Genomic DNA, 21122 nt, shown 5'->3' with positions numbered 1-21122 from the left:
TTCCCTACTTTTCATAGACACATAATTACAAAACAAAACTATTCTACACAAGACATCATTGACATATTCAAACGGTACTTAGACCCAGCACTTATCAACGGACTACACACGACAGAAACTCTAATGGGCAAGATACAGGAAATATACCCACTTCACTTCAGTAACACTAAAATCCGCTATACGCAAACGTTTCTCAAAGATATCGCATCCGCAACAACAACAAGAGCAAATTGTCATTCAAGAACATAAAAGAGCACATAGAAACAGTAGAGAGAATAAATCTCAAATTTTACGAAAATACTATTTTCCAAGTATGCATTCCAAAATTGAAAAAATCGCCAAACAGTGTTCTACCTGTCATGAGCAGAAATATGACAGACATCCACCGAAACCCCAAATCCAAGAAACATCTCATCCTCACAGCTTTAGATAAATTTTCAAAGTATGCACAGGTTAAAATCATTTCATCAAGAGCAATAGAACATATAAAGGACCCAATAAGAGAATTAATGATTGCTTTCGGAATACCAAAACTCGTTGTAATAGACAATGAGAAATCACTAAATTCTGCTTCTATATCTACCCTTCTCAAAGACCAAATGTCTATAAATGTCTACACCACACCTCCTTACAGCAGCACCAGTAATGGACAAGTAGAAAGGTTTCACAGCACTCTTTCCGAAATAATGAGATGTATCAAAGCTAACTCCACAGGTATGCCATTTGAAGAATTATTATTTAAATCAGTTCAAGAATACAATTCATCCATTCACTCAACGACAAAAAACAAACCCGTAGACATATTTTTCTCGAACAGGATACGCTCTGACCCACAACAAATAGAAAAAGAACGACAAAAAAATATTACTCTTCTGAAGGAAAAACAAGAAAGAGATCTTTCATACCATAATAAAAATAGATCAGAACACAAGGACTATAGCCCAGGAGAAATTATTTATGTTAAAATAAATAACAGATTAGGATGAAAATTAACTTCAAAATATAAAAAAGAACAGTTTCCGAAAATATGAGAACCATAGTTAAAACAGCATCAGGAAGAATAGTTCATAAAGGACTAATAAATAATAACTAATATCTACTTTCAGGAAAAATGGACACCATTAGATGCATACTCCTCTTGACTACTATTACGACCAGTCTCGCTAGCATAGAGATTTTGGACTACACAAACTCTTACCTAGTGACGATAAATAACGGACTAGCTAAAATTCAGGACGGAACATTTAGACTAATCCATATAATTGACATCAACAAGTACGAACAACTTTTGACAGACATACAGGACCATATAACGGACAAAATTCCCAAAGACACTTTCCTTCGCCCAATCCTTAAACATGAAATAAATCAAACCCTTGAAATCCTCGATACACTTAAACCCACTAAAACATCCCGAATTAGAAAGTCAATAAACATATTAGGCACCGCATGGAAATATCTGGCAGGATCACCAGACCATGACGACCTCGAAATCATTAATAAGAATCTTTTGAACCTAAACCAAAATAATAACAAACAAGTAATAATAAATGAACTATTTACTAACAGAATTAACAATATATCAAATGTAATGAATTTAATTTCAAATTCAATAAGAAAAGACGATAGTATAATAAATGAAATTGTAATTGATTTACAAAGTAAGATTAGGTTAATAAAAGAAGAATTAGTTAATATAAAGTATGCCATTCAATGGGCGAAAACAAATGTTTTAAATACATTATTACTAAATAAAGAAGAAATAAAAACTGCATTAGAAAAATTAAGAGAAGAACAAATGCCATTTAACAACACAGAAGAAGCGTTAGAATTTTCAAAAATAAATGTACTAAGTAAAGAAATGTTAATAATTTATGTGATAAAAATACCGCTTACAAATAGCGAAATATTTAGAAGAATAATTATAAGGCCAGTTAAAAAGCCAAAAAACATTGCAATAAATATTAAATATAAAGAAATAATTAAAGGAAAAAATTCAATATATGGAGTTAAGAAACTATGTGAAAAATATAATAATGTAACAATTTGTGAAAAAAAAATGTTTAGTATATTTAAGTGAAGATACATGTTTACCTAAAATAATAAATAGTTTAAATTCTACCTGCACCACAATCACGAGTCACGCTATTCCTACAATCGAAGAAATACAACCAGGAATACTACTATTAAACAATTTCAATGGTATAATAAATATAAACAGAACGCCTCAGATGATAAATGGGACACACGTTATTAAATTCTATAATGCTATGATAGAAGTCAAAAACCAGACATATAGAAATTTTGAAACAATACCTTTCGAAGCCATACCCACAGTCTTACAACTTACGCCAGACGAAAAGAATCACATAAAGCGTTTATCACTAGAAATGCTAAACGAATTGCACATCAACAACACCAGACGAATTGATTTCCTAAGAATCACAACGCTTTCTATTGGAACTCTTACAACAACAGTTATGGTAGTTTTTTCATGCATGTGCATTGCACTTTATAAACGTAGATCAATAAAGATTGAATATGTCGGAAAAGAAGTCACAATTGAAACCCCTCCAGTAAGTCCACCAAACGACATAATCAACAAGCCAACTTACGTAAACTTCAACGACTTGCCATTCTATTGATGATCGAGGACGATCATGCTTAAAGGGGGAAGAGTTAACACAACAGCTCGTAAAAGCTATGCCAATTGACAAAACCAAATTGGCTAAAATAGTTACCCAACTTTGCACGCGCATCCGCATAAACTGCTGACACCAAATAAATTTGGAGCGCTTCGGTCAACGAACCTTACTACTGCAATTCGGCAATTCTTGGGAAAGCTGAGATCGCTGGGAACAATAAATAATAAACAGGGTAATTCGGCAAATCAACAAATATTGCACATGCAAGTGCAACGTGACTTGTGTGCAGAAATAGGTTTCATTAAAGTTAAGAATATTATTGTAATTTAGATTTCATTCGTTTGTAAAAGAAGACGGTCAATAAAGAATAAAGACAGTAAAAGTATACTACTACCGTACTAGGAGAAATCAGGACTTCTTCAGATACTCCAGTATATACAAAATACTATCCCTACCCACTAGCGATGAGAGATTTTGTAACTAAAGAAATAGAAGATCTACTTAAAAACGGAATTATCAGACCATCTCGTTCTCCTTATAACTCACCTGTTTGGGTTGTACCTAAAAAACTAGATGCCTCAGGACAAAAGAAATATAGGCTTGTAATTGATTACAGAAAATTAAATACATTGACAATAGCAGATAGATACCCCATCCCAGAAATAAATGAAGTAATTTCACAACTTGGAAACAACAAATATTTTTCTGTTCTTGATCTAAAGAGTGGCTTCCACCAGATTCCCTTAAAGGAATCGGACATTGAGAATACAGCTTTTTCGATTAATAATGGCAAATATGAGTTCACTCGACTTCCGTTTGGACTTAAGAACGCACCCGCTATTTTCCAACGAGCGCTAGACGACATACTGAAGGAGCACATAAGCAAAATATGTTATGTCTACATAGATGACATAATAGTATTTGGCAAAGATGAGCAAGATCACCTTCATAATGTCGAAACAATATTCCATGCGCTACAAAATGCAAACATGAAGGTCCAATTAGACAAGTGCGAGTTTTTCCGCAAGGAAGTCGAATTTCTAGGCTTCATCATTTCACCCACAGGAATAAAAACCAATCCCGCCAAAGTAAAGGCAATCCAAGAATTTCCGTGCCCATAAACACTGAAAGACTTGAGGTCTTTCCTTGGCCTATCAGGCTATTACCGACGCTTCATCAGAGATTACGCCAAGTTAGCGAAACCTCTGACCTCGCTTTTAAGGGGGAAGATGGACGCGTGTCCAAAACCGCCTCCAGTAAAAAGCCAATAGTGTTTGATAAATACGCCTTAGAATCCTTCAGCAAAATTAAATCTTCCCTAATATCAAAAGAAGTTATCCTATCATATCCAGATTTCACACAAGAATTTACTACCGACGCATCCAACTATGCCATAGGAGCCGTCCAAAATTGGAAAAATCGAGCAAGCAGGTAAACCTATCACCTTTATATCCCGATCATTAAACAAAACCGAAGAGAGCTATGCCGCAAACGTAAAAGAAATGCTGGCTATTATTTGGGCTCTTACATCACTCCGAAACTATTTATACAGATCAGCGAAAGTTGTAATCTTCACAGATCATCAACCACTCACCTTTGCGTTGAGCAACAAAAACCACAACGGCAAAATGAAGAGATGGAAGTGTATCCTTGAGGAATACAACTACGAAATGAAGTATAAGCCAGGAAGAACAAACGTCGTAGCCGATGCCTTATCGAGACCTCCACAGACTGACATTAATGTTCTTACAACCACTGACCACAGTAACGACAGCTCTTCTCATCTCCTTATTCCAGCTACAGAAGCCCCTATTAATGCTTTTAAAAATCAACTCTTCCTACTATTTGGCAACGAGAACAGTTACACCTTTCAAATACCATTCCCTACTTTTCATAGACACATAATTACAAAACAAAACTATTCTACACAAGACATCATTGACATATTCAAACGGTACTTAGACCCAGCACTTATCAACGGACTACACACGACAGAAACTCTAATGGGCAAGATACAGGAAATATACCCACTTCACTTCAGTAACACTAAAATCCGCTATACGCAAACGTTTCTCAAAGATATCGCATCCGCAACAACAACAAGAGCAAATTGTCATTCAAGAACATAAAAGAGCACATAGAAACAGTAGAGAGAATAAATCTCAAATTTTACGAAAATACTATTTTCCAAGTATGCATTCCAAAATTGAAAAAATCGCCAAACAGTGTTCTACCTGTCATGAGCAGAAATATGACAGACATCCACCGAAACCCCAAATCCAAGAAACATCTCATCCTCACAGCTTTAGATAAATTTTCAAAGTATGCACAGGTTAAAATCATTTCATCAAGAGCAATAGAACATATAAAGGACCCAATAAGAGAATTAATGATTGCTTTCGGAATACCAAAACTCGTTGTAATAGACAATGAGAAATCACTAAATTCTGCTTCTATATCTACCCTTCTCAAAGACCAAATGTCTATAAATGTCTACACCACACCTCCTTACAGCAGCACCAGTAATGGACAAGTAGAAAGGTTTCACAGCACTCTTTCCGAAATAATGAGATGTATCAAAGCTAACTCCACAGGTATGCCATTTGAAGAATTATTATTTAAATCAGTTCAAGAATACAATTCATCCATTCACTCAACGACAAAAAACAAACCCGTAGACATATTTTTCTCGAACAGGATACGCTCTGACCCACAACAAATAGAAAAAGAACGACAAAAAAATATTACTCTTCTGAAGGAAAAACAAGAAAGAGATCTTTCATACCATAATAAAAATAGATCAGAACACAAGGACTATAGCCCAGGAGAAATTATTTATGTTAAAATAAATAACAGATTAGGATGAAAATTAACTTCAAAATATAAAAAAGAACAGTTTCCGAAAATATGAGAACCATAGTTAAAACAGCATCAGGAAGAATAGTTCATAAAGGACTAATAAATAATAACTAATATCTACTTTCAGGAAAAATGGACACCATTAGATGCATACTCCTCTTGACTACTATTACGACCAGTCTCGCTAGCATAGAGATTTTGGACTACACAAACTCTTACCTAGTGACGATAAATAACGGACTAGCTAAAATTCAGGACGGAACATTTAGACTAATCCATATAATTGACATCAACAAGTACGAACAACTTTTGACAGACATACAGGACCATATAACGGACAAAATTCCCAAAGACACTTTCCTTCGCCCAATCCTTAAACATGAAATAAATCAAACCCTTGAAATCCTCGATACACTTAAACCCACTAAAACATCCCGAATTAGAAAGTCAATAAACATATTAGGCACCGCATGGAAATATCTGGCAGGATCACCAGACCATGACGACCTCGAAATCATTAATAAGAATCTTTTGAACCTAAACCAAAATAATAACAAACAAGTAATAATAAATGAACTATTTACTAACAGAATTAACAATATATCAAATGTAATGAATTTAATTTCAAATTCAATAAGAAAAGACGATAGTATAATAAATGAAATTGTAATTGATTTACAAAGTAAGATTAGGTTAATAAAAGAAGAATTAGTTAATATAAAGTATGCCATTCAATGGTCGAAAACAAATGTTTTAAATACATTATTACTAAATAAAGAAGAAATAAAAACTGCATTAGAAAAATTAAGAGAAGAACAAATGCCATTTAACAACACAGAAGAAGCGTTAGAATTTTCAAAAATAAATGTACTAAGTAAAGAAATGTTAATAATTTATGTGATAAAAATACCGCTTACAAATAGCGAAATATTTAGAAGAATAATTATAAGGCCAGTTAAAAAGCCAAAAAACATTGCAATAAATATTAAATATAAAGAAATAATTAAAGGAAAAAATTCAATATATGGAGTTAAGAAACTATGTGAAAAAATATAATAATGTAACAATTTGTGAAAAAAAATGTTTAGTATATTTAAGTGAAGATACATGTTTACCTAAAATAATAAATAGTTTAAATTCTACCTGCACCACAATCACGAGTCACGCTATTCCTACAATCGAAGAAATACAACCAGGAATACTACTATTAAACAATTTCAATGGTATAATAAATATAAACAGAACGCCTCAGATGACAAATGGGACACACGTTATTAAATTCTATAATGCTATGATAGAAGTCAAAAACCAGACATATAGAAATTTTGAAACAATACCTTTCGAAGCCATACCCACAGTCTTACAACTTACGCCAGACGAAAAGAATCACATAAAGCTTTTATCACTAGAAATGCTAAACGAATTGCACATCAACAACACCAGACGAATTGATTTCCTAAGAATCACAACGCTTTCTATTGGAACTCTTACAACAACAGTTATGGTAGTTTTTTCATGCATGTGCATTGCACTTTATAAACGTAGATCAATAAAGATTGAATATGTCGGAAAAGAAGTCACAATTGAAAACCCTCCAGTAAGTCCACCAAACGACATAATCAACAAGCCAACTTACGTAAACTTCAACGACTTGCCATTCTATTGATGATCGAGGACGATCATGCTTAAAGGGGGAAGAGTTAACACAACAGCTCGTAAAAGCTATGCCAATTGACAAAAACAAATTGGCTAAAATAGTTACCCAACTTTGCACGCGCATCCGCATAAACTGCTGACACCAAATAAATTTGGAGCGCTTCGGTCAACGAACCTTACTACTGCAATTCGACAATTCTTGGGAAAGCTGAGATCGCTGGGAACAATAAATAATAAACAGGGTAATTCGGCAAATCAACAAATATTGCACATGCAAGTGCAACGTGACTTGTGTGCAGAAATAGGTTTCATTAAAGTTAAGAATATTATTGTAATTTAGATTTCATTCGTTTGTAAAAGAAGACGGTCAATAAAGAATAAAGACAGTGGACGCGAGTCCACTTGTTTTTTAAAAAATAAAAATTATAAAAATATAATTTAACTTATACAAGTATTTCGAAACTAGTATAAATTCAACCAATAATCTAAGCCTGGAGATCAGGCGCAAAATAACTCTACATGTGTTACTTTGGGATCGGCAGGCAATTGTGAAGCAGTTCCCTTTCTCGACGAACAAAAATTACGCTCTATTAGTCTCTCATCATTCCAATCCTATTACACGCCGCAGAAACATGGACGATGTCGAACCAAGATGAGAAAGCAATTGAAGTAGTTTTAATTTTATAATAATTGAAGAGTTTCACTCAAAGTTTACTTAGTGACTCAACAAGGACATAATTACTTTCTAAAACCTTGAAATTTGGAGTTATTTTGAGTTTTCTTCCTTATTTGTTTTCGAGTATATTATGAGTAGTATTTTTTTAGAGATTTTCTAAGCCAACATTGACGAATTTCGATTTTCAATAACCTATGTTTATTGAGTGACTTAACAGGTATTCTTTTACTACTTCATCAATATATTGAGTATAAGTACGTAGGGAGCCTAATTAGATTAAACCACGGTGCGAAAGCTTTTTTCCACTTATGGCTTATACAATACGATCCCTGTTATTTTGGAGTGAAGAAAAATATTGGCTAATCTTCTATACAGCTGCCATTCCCCAGCAGGTTCGGATTGAGACAACTCAGAGCTATCAAATGTACGAATTTCTGACTTTGTAAGAAGTAGTTCTTGATTCCTATTTATGTTCGGAGTAGCAGATAGAAAAGTCCGTTCTATTATATCAAAAATTGGTTGAATTCTTTTAGAATTCTATATATCTTTGAGTAATAAACGTTCTTTTGTTGATAGGTACCCAGAGATTATATTACTAACGGATGAGGATGGAATGAGTCGGAGTCTCTTCAGCATAACTGGGAGTTAGATGAGCATAAGGCATGTCTGACTAAGCGTTAAAATCCCAAGAAGAAAAAACCTTTATATCTGAAAATTTTCTAACTCTAATAAGATATTATCAATCTTTGGGTAAATATTCTTAGAATCCATCACATGCAGAATTCACCATTTAGTGAATAATAACAAGTTGAGGATCAAAGTCATCAAGCTCCGCATTCCAATCTACATTACTGGGACATTAATGCCCGGTTTCACAGTCCATACTTATGTTGTACTTAAGATAAAACAGGAAAATATTGTTTTACAGTTCATACTTATGTAATGCTTAAGTACTGAAAAGGGGAGACTTAAGCAGTGCTTAAATAACAGCTGATTTTTGTTTTGAATTTGCTTTGAATTTTCAGCGACATCTTTCGTAGCGTAGGGCAAGTGTCCGTTCGTTTGCACTCAATAACAGCTTATATCGGGTGATTTTTTAAGAGCTTGATAATTTTTTAAAAAAAAAACGCATAAAATTTGCAAAATCTCATCGGTTCTTTATTTGAAACGTTAGATTGGTTCATGACATTTACTTTTTGAAGATAATTTCATTTAAATGTTGACCGCGGCTGCGTCTTAGGTGGTCCATTCGGAAAGTCCAATTTTGGGTAACTTTTTCGAGCATTTCGGCCGGAATAGCCCGAATTTCTTCGGAAATGTTGTCTTCCAAAGCTGGAATAGTTGTTGGCTTATTTCTGTAGACTTTAGACTTGACGTAGCCCCACAAAAAATAGTCTAAAGGCGTTAAATCGCATGATCTTGGTGGCCAACTTACGGGTCCATTTCTTGAGATGAATTGTTCTCCGAAGTTTTCCCTCAAAATGGCCATAGAATCGCGAGCTGTGTGGCATGTAGCGCCATCTTGTTGAAACCACATGTCAACCAAGTTCAGTTCTTCCATTTTTGGCAACAAAAAGTTTGTTAGCATCGAACGATAGCGATCGCCATTCACCGTAACGTTGCGTCCAACAGCATCTTTGAAAAAATACGGTCCAATGATTCCACCAGCGTACAAACCACACCAAACAGTGCATTTTTCGGGATGCATGGGCAGTTGGCCACCAAGATCATGCGATTTAACGCCTTTAGACTATTTTTTGTGGGGCTACGTCAAGTCTAAAGTCTACAGAAATAAGCCAGCAACTATTCCAGCTTTAGAAGACAACATTTCCGAAGAAATTCGGGCTATTCCGGCCGAAATGCTCGAAAAAGTTGCCCAAAATTGGACTTTCCGAATTAAGACGCAGCCGCGGTCAACATTTAAATGAAATTATCTTCAAAAAGTAAATGTCATGAACCAATCTAACGTTTCAAATAAAGAACCGATGAGATTTTGCAAATTTTATGCGTTTTTTTTTTTTAAAAAGTTATCAAGCTCTTAAAAAATCACCCGATACTTTTCCTTCAGTTCCCATAGGTGCTCCGACTCGCTAGTGATGAAATTTGGGGTTCTTTTGTTGTTTTAATCAATTTTTGATATAATTTTCCTCGCAAATTTATGTATTGTCTGTTATAATTTAAATATTTCAAACATATTTTTATGAATGACATTTGTAAAACATATGTTGCCCATAACGTTGCCATATATCATAATAAAATTTTATAGAAATTGAGCATTGACTGTGAAACGCAAACGACCACTCAGTTTGCAACAATACTTAGCTAAGATTTTATTTAGACTCAACTTAAGTATGGACTGTGAAACCGGGCATAAGTCTCCAGTCCTATGATGATGAAAGTAAATGTATGTGTTTAAATGTATCAAAACAAACGAATATTTTTGTGTTGTGTATGTGTGGGTATCCCAACTTGTTGTTTTAAGAGCCACTTATCTGAAGCGATTTTTCTTTGTCCAAATGAGTGTAATAACAAGTAAGGAAGGGCTAAGTTCGGGTGTCACCGAACATTTTATACTCTCGCATGGTAAAGTGATAATCGAGATTTCATTATTCGTCATTTAAATATTTTTCAAATACCGTATTTTTGTAAAGTTTTATTCCGCTATCATCATTGGTTCCTAATGTTTATACTCGTATTATACAGAGAAGGCATCAGATGGAATTCAAAATAGCTTTATATTAGAAGAAGGCGTGGTTGTAAACCGATTTCACCCATATTTCGTACATGTCATCAGGGTGTTAAGAAAACATTATATACCGAATTTCATTGAAATCGGTCTAGTAGTTCCTGAGATATGGTTCTTGGTCCATAAGTGGGCGGCGCCACGCCCATTTTCAATTTTTAAAAAAAGCCTGGATGCAGCTTCCTTCTGCCACTTCTTCCGTAAAATTTAGTGTTTCTGACGTTTTTTATGAGTCGGTTAACGCACTTTTAGTGATTTTGAACATAACCTTTGTATGGGAGGTGGGCGTGGTTATTATCCGATTTCTTCCATTTTTGAACTGTATATGGAAATGCCTTAAAAAACGGCTCTGTAGAGTTTGGTTGACATAGCTATAGTAGTTACTGAGATATGTACAAAAAACTTAGTAGGGGGCGGGGCCACGCCCACTTTTCCAAAACAATTGGATCCAAATATGCCCCTCCCTAATGCGATCCTTTGTGCCAAATTTCACTTTAATATCTTTATTTATGGCTTAGTTATGACAGTTTATATGTTTTCGGTTTCCGCCATTTTGTGGGCGTGGCAGTGGGCCGATTTTGCCCATCTTCGAACTTAACCTTCTTATAGAGCCAAGGAATACGTGTACCAAGTTTCATCATGATATCTCAATTTTTACTCAAGTTACAGCTTGCACGGACGGACGGACGGACAGACGGACGGACAGACAGACATCCGGATTTCGACTCTACTCGTCGCCCTGATCACTTTGGTATATATAACCCTATATCTGACTCTTTTAGTTTTAGGACTTACAAACAACCGTTATGTGAACAAAACTAGATATAATACTCTCCTTAGCAACATTGTTGCGAGAGTATAAAAATGGCGAATACCCGCTAGCAATCAACAGCCAACAGCCGTCAAGTAACTAACCGAGTAGCTAGGCAACCAAACGACGAAACAGTCAAGCTTCCAAGCTAAAGTAATTTGCTCATAGTCAAGGCATTCAGCCAGTTGCATTTTTTCGATCTAATAAACGAGCAACAACAACTGCAAACATTTTAGAATTTTCCTATTGCATTACTTTCAGCAGGGGTAATAATTAAACGCGAGCTTCACAGAGCTTCCAACGCTTGCAGACTGTAATGTGCACGCAAGTGATTTTGGAGAGGGAGTGTGCGGGCTAAAATATAATTTTGGGATACCTATTCTGATAGATGGATCCAAGGACCTTAATCCTGTTTGCAGACGCAGAATCGACAGACGGTTAGATCCATACTAAATAGGTGTTTCTTGAGATTGCAGTGCCCAGTATAAAATGCGACATTTAGCCGAAATTTGTCACTCAGAAGGTTGATTACATTTTTAAGCCTAAGAGCTGTTGCTAATACCCTTTCCTTAGAGTTTCGTACATGTCATCAGGGTGTTAAGAAAATATTATATACCAAATTTGATTGAAATCGGTCTAGTAGTTTCTGAGATATGGTTTTTGGTCCATAAGTGGGCGGCGCCACGCCCATTTTCAATTTTTGAAAAAAGGCTGGGTGCAGCTTCCTTCTGCCACTTCTTCCGTAAAATTTAGTGTTTCTGACGTTTTTTATTAGTCGGTTAACGCACTTTTAATGATTTTGAACATAACCTTTGTATGGGAGGTGGGCGTGGTTATTATCCGATTTCTTCCATTTTTGAACTGTATATTGAAATGCCTGAAGGAAACGACTCTGTAGAGTTTGGTTGACATAGCTATAGTAGTTACTGAGATATGTACAAAAAACTTAGTAGGGGGCGGGGCCACGCCCACTTTTCCAAAAAAATTAAATAATAATAATAATTTCATAATAATTTTTTTTCATTGAGTTATAAAATTAATAAGAAAAAAAGAATTTTTCCAAAAATAGTCAAATTTCAACCGTTAATATCTTTTAAACGGTTGGGTTTACGAAAAAATCATAAGAGACCATATTTTAGAGCATTCAATTTCCTACAAAACCTAATTAACAAAATATTTTTTCAAGTAGTTGGAAGCGAGATATAAATTTTTCTATCTGATAATAAGAAAAAATAGAAAACCGTTAGGCGGAGGACCTTCCCGTTACAATTAAAAACTCATATTTGGAGAGGCTTTCTTAGAGGTGTCTAGGAACCTATTTTTGCGAGTACCAATTGAAAAAAAAAAAAAATTTTTTTTGAATCCCCCTAATGTATATACATACATATGTATGGGCGAAGACGCAAGTGCAAAATCTAACAGAAATATTGTTGTCGGCGTTATTTTGATTAGAAGTGTTATTGCTTTAGGTGAGCTTTGAGTCAGTTCAGTTTTCTTCCAAAAGTCAAGGCGGCTATTACCAGCGAATACATACATACTACATCGAATTTCAGTTCAGATTCAGATTAATTATTAAAAATAAAATGCCAAACCAAAGGCGAATTAGACGAAAAAGGAGTTTAACAGGTCGAAGAGAAGAGGTGAATGTTATAGATAAAAAGGAATTTTTAATTGTTAATGTATGTATGTATGTATATGACCTGTTTTATTAGAGCCGAAGTCATGCAGGATCTATGGCAAGTTATTTCAAAGCTGCCCTAAACTCCGTAGTTCTTCCGGAGTATAGTTCGCTTGGGGGTTTGACTAATATATGTTTACACTGTAAAGCAAAACATTTCGGAAGTGAAAAGGTACCTGTACTTATCATTGTTTTATATTCGTAATATATGTATATACATACTTATTGTCTTAATATTTGGTTGAAATTGTTACTAGGTAAGAAATGGCTTTACGACATGTTGTCATGGCGGAAAAGTTAAACTTCAAGAATTACGTGACCTGAGTTTTTGAAAGCTGTGTTAGAAAATGATTTGAGCTCTTGGCGGGGACACTATTTGGAGAATATTTGGCAGCTAAATAGTTCGTTTGCGTTTGCATCATTCGAAGCGAAAATTGCGGAGCCTACAGGGCGCGGACCATATTGCTTCCGAATACATGGATCAATATATCATAGAGTAGGTCCATTGCATGCAGATCATCCTTCAGAATCCTCCTACGCCCAGCTGTTTATTCTTGACACGGATCAAGCAACTGATATAAGGGCACAACATACATAATTCAAAGTGCGATAGGTATTTGCTGAGGGAAATCCACGAAATGCTTTCAAATATTAACCCCTTGGCAAATGAGTATAAGCATATGGCGCAGGTTGAACGCGAAGAGGAACAGAGGGCCAGAGAAGAAAATCGCAATGCTCGCCGAATTAGCATGCTACTTTTGCTTAGATCGATTATTACGTGATATTCACCAAAATGAAATACCTTTTGGTGGAAAGGTTATTTTATTAGGTGGTGATTTCAGGCAAGTTCTTCCTGTGGTGCCCAATAGCTCACGCGCCGCTATAGTTGGTAATTGTTTGAAACGGTGCTCACTTTGGAAATTTTTTAGATGTCTCAAACTCTCAACGAATATGCGTTCTAAAGAATCCTTATACAACAGTTTTCTTGTGCGTGTTGGAGAAGGTCGAGAGCTCTCTCCAGAGTCGAAAATCAATATACCAGAAGAGATAATTTTGCTAAATGAAAATTTAGTGGATTGGGTATTTCAGCCTCAGTCTGGTGTTATTAGTCAAAACCATTTGAAGGATCGGGCAATTTTGTGTCCAAAAAATGATCACTGTACGATAATAAATAGCGAAATAGTAAATATGTTGCCCGGTGAAGAATGGGTATATTATAGCGTGGATACTGTCGTTTCTGAAGATCCTCAAGAGCATGTCGGATTCCCTACAGAATTTCTAAACTCCCTTAATTTCAGTGGAGTAGCGCCTCATGAGTTAAGGCTTAAGGTTGGAACAGTTGTGATGTTAATCCGCAATCTTAATACATATGAAGGGTTGGTCAATGGGACTCGCTTGATAGTAAAAGCACTACATTGTAAATGTTTGGAGGTCGAAATTTTAACCGGTGAATCACAAGGGAAACAAATTTTATTGCCCCGTATAAATTTACAGCCCAGCGAATCAACACTTCCTTTTATATTAAAGCGTCGCCAATTTCCAATAATTGTAGCATTCGCAACAACAATAAACAAATCTCAAGGGCAGACTCTAGCAAGAGTTGGTGTTTTCCTCAAGGAGGATTGTTTTACGCATGGCCAGCTGTATGTCGCATTGAGTCGAGTACGATCTTCTCAAGATATCAAAGTTAAGACTTACGACCAAAATAAAACCACTACGAATGTAGTTTTCCATGAAGTACTTGAATAAATTGAGTTTTTATAAAAAAAAAAATTTTTACTTTTTTCATTTTAAATAACGGAGTCACCCGATTATCGGGGGTTATTACTAGTATATTTTATTACACAAATAAACCTCTTAAGCCATCGTACATATTCTCCCATATGGCGGCGCTAGCAAAATCTGTTTGAACACGCCAAATAAAAGTCTTAGCAATCGAAAAAACAGCAATGTTTGTATAAGTGCATAACAAGAGCAACACATAGACGTGCCATTAGGCAAATTAAAAGAAAACGTTCACGCAAACTAAACGATAGATTCAAAGCAGTTATTGATTGCTGCTTTGAATCTATCGTTTGGTTTGAGTAAACGTATATGAAGTGATAAGTAAACGCAGAAAATGTGTAAATAAAGTCTTTTTCAATAATTATAAAGCAAAAATGCGGAAAATAATTAAAAATGCTGAATATTCTCGAACTCTTGACGAGTCACTCGAGGACGATGCGTCGATGGTTGAGAATATAAAACAAGAAAGGAAATATTTTAGTGAAAAAAACCACCAAGTTTTGTGTCTAATATAATATATGCAACAAAGGTTGGTTCTTTATTGAATTTTAATTATTACAAATTACCTCGCTTGTGTAGTGGCGATGCTGATTATGATGGCCGGTGAATGACGTCTTGATGCGCTCAGATCGCTAGGAAAAGTGAAAAAGGGTGACTAGCAGGATCGCTTGCTAAGCCATTGAGTCAAATCTAACGGGAGTTTTTAACGAAACCATTGCCAGTTGAGTGAAAGTTATTAACAGCTAACTGGCAATGGTTTGTTATATACTCACTAGGGTTTGTAAAAAGAAATTAGGCACTGGCCTAAACATACCGGCCCCCTTGCGGTGAGCAACAAAAAAGAAAAATTACATGTCTGTGGTTGACCGCAAGGCAGTTTACACAGTATTTGCCTATGAGTGCCTCCCGTAGGCGCTCTTCCGGTGTCTTGGCCCGGAAGGACGAGCAGAGCCGCAATGGGTGCTTTCCCTTGCGCAGCGTGCAAGCAAGTGGGTACCGGTTTGGGTGTAGCGCCGCAGTCTTCTTCAAGGTACTGTAGCGAGTCATCTTCCTGAAATTACCCTGTTGACGATTTTGTGTTGTTTGTTTTTGAATATCATCTAAGACTGATTGGGTGGCGAGAAAAAGTGCATAAATTATTTGATCGTGTGAACGCTATACTATATTGCATAGTGTGGAGGTGGCCTTATGTGGTGTGAACTGCCTTACATTACCATGGTGTTGCGAATAATAATAATTAAATAAAAAACATTTTGCCTTTAGCATCAAATTTATGTTATCGTTATTGTTTTATTTGTCGTATGTTTTCGACAAAGTGGCCTGCCACCAAAGCAAATGTTAAATACAATTTGGTTTAATAATTATTTTCAATTCTTACTTGTCAATAAAGTACTTCTTGCTCAGTAAGTTCAAGGGCAATGCATACATGTACTGCTGTAGAAGGAGACTTTCGGTTTGCAACTTCGTTATTTGCTAGCAAAACATATTTTTCAAATATGGTATTTGCAATAAAAATTGAATTTAAAATTCATAAGCATGAGTTATGCCTCATAGTTTGAAAGAAAACAGTTTTAGATTCACAGTTGTAAAATTTTTAAGGCGAATTAAAAACTGACGGCATGGCATCACCGTATGTCATGAATGACATTTCGTATTATTGGTTATGTGCAAGAATGATAGAATACAAGATTACGACACTAGTTTACAGTTAGTTTTTTTCGGTTTAGCTCTTGACAATTCTTACAAAAGCAAATACATTGTTCAACAATTTCGTGACGTAACAGTTTTGCGTTGAGAAGAACAAGCATAGAAATGCATACAAATTGTAAACAGAAAAGTGAACACTTTTTGAAATTCCCAAAATAATATTAATTCATTCGTCTTTGCAGGTAAAATTTCAGAGGAATGTTTAGAATATTGTTGCGAGAAAATATGTATATAATTAGTTTTAGGCACATCCACAATAAATAGAGTAGCATGTGTGGAAATTGTTCAAATGAAGAAAACCAGTGTAAGTGTACTGTTGTACTTATTTAAATTTCTAAGCATAAATATATTAATTTTTTAAAACGAAATGTGCAGTGGCTTGTTGTAATAATTATTATGCAATTAAAGGATCGAAAACGAGTTTTTTCAGTTTTCCGGCCGATTTAAAAGTTGCCAAAAAATGGGTGTTATTTTGCAAAAGAAATGATATATTTAATACTAAATTAATAATTTCACAATTCTTTTATCATAATTTCATACATCTGATACATTTGAACTTATAATATATGTATATATTTATATACAGCACAAGAAACGTCTTCTCCATTTGAATCACAACTTAATAGACAATTTTATTATCAATAGGCCGATATATTTCTTTAGAAATGATTCAAATCTTTTCACTCAACAATATTCAATCGCTTCACTAAAACTTTTCATTCAAATCGAAAGAATTAATAATATTTTGCGATTTTACAAAAGTGTTTACTTTTCTGTTTACAATTTGCAAGCCATTTGACAGTTTTTCACTCTTGTTCTTCTCAACACGGAACTATGACGTTTCGTAATGGCGGTCGTCGTAATCTTGTATTCTATCATTCTTGGGTTATGTGCGCAATACGTGCACATTGACAATCGAAACTGGCACGAGGATAGGAAAATGGGAAGACGATTCTGACTAACATAAATTGCGTTTATTGTCCGAAAATTAAGTAAAATAAAAATTAATAATTCTGGTAGTGAACGAGGGCAAGACGAAGTATCTCCTGTCATCAAACAATCGAAACTTGGAACCAGCGAGGATAGGAAAATGGGAAGACGATTCTGACTAACATAAATTGCGTTTCTATTGTCCGAAAATTAAGTAAAATAACTAATTTTCGTGATATTTGCAAATAGAAAATCAGGAATTCAAAAAAGAAAATGTCGTACGCATATTTATTTAAATATGTTATCATTGCGCTTTTATTAGTCGGAATATAGACGGACAAGATCAAACCAAAATTTAATTATGAATAAAAAGGCTAACGCGATGTTTCGTAGGAAAGCAAAACAATCTAAAAGGGACAGCTTAAATAAATTCTCGGAATCTATCAACTATAAAACAAACCCGAAAAAAGCATGGTCCGATATTAAAAAATTATCTGGAATATACCCGCAATCCCAGTTGATCTCCATAAGTAATGCTAATGGGCCTATCGTCAACGCAAAACAGCTATCTAACTACTTCGCAGCATACTGGTCAGAATACTCGCAGGACTCAAACTTTCATGCCACTTTCATTTCAGACAAAAACAAATATCTCAGTACTTCCCCTTATACTTTGTCTAACATCACAGATTGCAATATAGAACATATTGAACTACAGTCTACACTATCCTCTTTCTCAGGCAAAACCCCGGGTGCCGACAGAATATCGTACCCCATGTTGCAACATCTACCTTCATGTTTGATGGCCAGATTAATTAAGTTATACAACAACATTCTAAATAAAGGTATTTACCCCCAAACCTGGAAAAACGCTATTATTATCCCCATTCCTAAGTCAAGTAGTCCTGCAACAGAAGCTTCAGGTTTCAGACCCATTTCACTGCTTAGCTGTTTAGGTAAACTTTTCGAAAAAATTATAGCTCATCGTATTTCGTGGTATGCCATAAACAATAACTCCATTAGTCCGCAGCAAGTGGCTTTTAAAGAGGGGCATGGCACCATTGATGCCTTGCTCCTCTTCGAAAGCTATGCGTCTACTGCTCTTTCCAATAGAAACCACCTTTCCGTGCTAAGTATAGACTTCGAGAAAGCCTTTGACCGCGTGGGAGCTCATGTAATTTTACGTCAGTTGGTAAAATGGAACCTTGGTGGAAAAATCCTTAAAATTATCCAGTCTTTTCTCACTAATCGCAGATTTGTTTCCAAAGTAAATAACACCTTTTCGGATTATTTCTCTTTACATAATGGTATTCCCCAAGGTTCCCCGCTATCTGTCATTTTGTTTACCGCTGTATTCAATGAAGTTTGTCACATAATTGATAAGTATAAAAATATTTTTTATATATGCTATGCTGATGATTTATTATTGGTCTCTAAACTAAATGACCTAAACCTTGTTAAACAAGATTTTACTAATATATTAGCTAATTTAAGTATATGGTCCGAATCATCTGGAGCCAACGTATCTTTAAACAAATGTAAGAATTTCCATGTTTGCCGCAAACACAAATGTAATTACTTTACATTAGTTCATAACAATATTCCAGTTGTAAATGCTAATAAACTTAAGTTTCTAGGTTTAATTTTTGATAAAAAACTAACTTTCAAAGAACATTGTTTATATTTAAGAAATCAGCTGGCTGCTAGGCTTAACATTATTAAATATCTATCATCCAAACACTGCTTAATTAACTCGTCAACACTAATAAATGTAACCAGAGCTCTTATATTATCGAAGATAGACTATGGCCTACCCATCTATGGCAACTGCGCGAAAAGTGTCATCAAGTTACTGTATTCCCCATACCACATTGCTTTGCGCAGAAGTCTTCGCGCTTTTCCGACATCGCCAACACAATTCATACTTGTGGAAGCGGGGCTACCCACAATCGAAGAAAGATTTACACTTAACCTAAAAAAACTCATACCTAAGCTGTTTCTTTGTTACAAAAATATTCTTTACGAAACAGTGTTATCCGAGCTGCCATGGAAAAAGCTCCCAGACTGGAAATTTGTTTTCACAGATGGTTCAAAAACCGACATTAGCACAACATTCGCCGTCGTTGACTCCGAGGGAAGAACAATTACAGCAGGAATACTTCCCAGCTACGCCTCGGTTTTCACAGCTGAAGCTGTCGCTATCTTCAACGCAATCATCTTCGTCGCAAAATCTAGTCTTAAAGCAGTTATCTGCACTCATAGCAAGTCAACCATACACTCGGTAATAAATACAAACAACAAGTCCTACTTAATTTCCTGTATTCGGAGCAAATTAATCGAGAATAATAATCGCTTGAAACTAATGTGTGTTCCAGGACATGCAGGCATAAAAGGAAACAATCTGGCAGACGAACGGGCTAAACTCGCAGCAAAAGAACCACTAATAACTTTTGACTATATTATGAAAAAAGACTTGTATAAGTGTATATCGCAGCTCCAATATAGCTCACATATGGAGACTTGGAGATCTATCCAGCACCTATATACTGCGAATAACCCGAACAGGATAAAACCAAGCTATCCCTCCAGCTGCCGGTGCAACGACATCAAAGCATTTATCCGATTACGCCTAGGACACACAATTGCTACACATGCGCACCTCCTAAATCGTTCTAGTCCGCCAGTTTGCCAACACTGCCCGTCGTTAGCTTTAACAGCCTATCATTTACTCGACGACTGCCCACATTTCGCAGCGATTAGAAAAAAATATCTTCGACGACCAAATACCGTCTGCTCTGTTACAAACGAGTTCCTCCGAAAACGTAACAAAAATATCAGCATTCTTAGTAAAAACAGGATTAAAACCACAAATATGACTATGTTTATAAACTTCCCATTACTTATTATTTATTTTGTTCTTAATACTTTTCTATTAGCTACAGAACATTTTATTAACTTTTACACCTAAGACTTAACTAAGCAATAACTATACATTTTATATTTACATCAGCGAGCCGAAGGTCCTGGCAGCCAGTGCTCCTTTTGTGGAAAAGTAATTGTATTATTGTTTCACGTTTTATAAATAAATATTATCATTGGCGATACTGGTATCGGAAAGTCATGCCTTCTTCTTCAGTTTACCGACAAACGTTTCCAACCTGTGCACGATTAGACGATTGGCGTGGAATTTGGGGCACGGATGATTACAATTGACGGCAAACAAATCAAATTACAAATCTGGGACTCGGTTGGCCAGGATAGGAAAGACCCAAACATCCAGTGCGTAATTTACCAAAGCTAAATAGGTGAGAATAACTTGGTTTGAAGTATTAATTGCTATCATTTTTACGGTTGCATACATAATAACCTTATAAAGATATTTAGAAGAAAAAATGGCTGACGAACAACCAAATCTTGTTGCTGGAAATCCACCATCAGATAAAGCGGTTGGCATGCGCATTGTACAACACAAAACTCCTGCAGCTGAGCGTCCAGCTAAGGATGCAGAAGATTGTACCGGATTGACGCAACCAGTTGCTGTTAATATTGGCGTAGTGAGCGGTGCTCCAGTGAAAGGAAATATTGAAAAACCTCGAATCAACATTCAACAACCCCGCAAATGAGTGTACGCC

At 35.4% G+C, this 21122-nt stretch overlaps 1 protein-coding gene across 1 annotated transcript; it reads left to right on the top strand.

The window, feature by feature from the left end:
* Nucleotides 1–244: 244 nt before the first annotated feature.
* LOC126755811 (uncharacterized) lies at nucleotides 245–21113 on the top strand. Its single transcript, XM_050468536.1, has 5 exons — nucleotides 245–714; nucleotides 1107–1824; nucleotides 4725–5239; nucleotides 5632–6349; nucleotides 20867–21113. Exons 1-5 carry the CDS (start codon nucleotides 360–362, stop codon nucleotides 21111–21113), a joined length of 2553 nt encoding a protein of 850 aa, XP_050324493.1. The 5' UTR covers nucleotides 245–359.
* The last annotated feature ends 9 nt before the right edge of the window (nucleotides 21114–21122 follow it).

The sequence above is a fragment of the Bactrocera neohumeralis genome, chromosome 4, assembly GCF_024586455.1.
Source record: "Bactrocera neohumeralis isolate Rockhampton chromosome 4, APGP_CSIRO_Bneo_wtdbg2-racon-allhic-juicebox.fasta_v2, whole genome shotgun sequence".
In the NCBI taxonomy this organism is placed as follows: Eukaryota; Metazoa; Arthropoda; class Insecta; order Diptera; family Tephritidae; genus Bactrocera; species Bactrocera neohumeralis.
This window is presented reverse-complemented; position numbering and strand designations above follow the sequence as displayed.

Bases quoted from the DNA above. Each gene is read 5' to 3' on its own strand.
- LOC126755811 (XM_050468536.1), top strand. From the start codon at position 360: ATGAGCAGAAATATGACAGACATCCACCGAAACCCCAAATCCAAGAAA. The intron at 715-1,106 runs GTATGCCATTTG...ATCTACTTTCAG, and splicing joins TATCAAAGCTAACTCCACAG to GAAAAATGGACACCATTAGA. The intron at 1,825-4,724 runs GTTAGAATTTTC...CGTTTCTCAAAG, and splicing joins TTTAACAACACAGAAGAAGC to ATATCGCATCCGCAACAACA.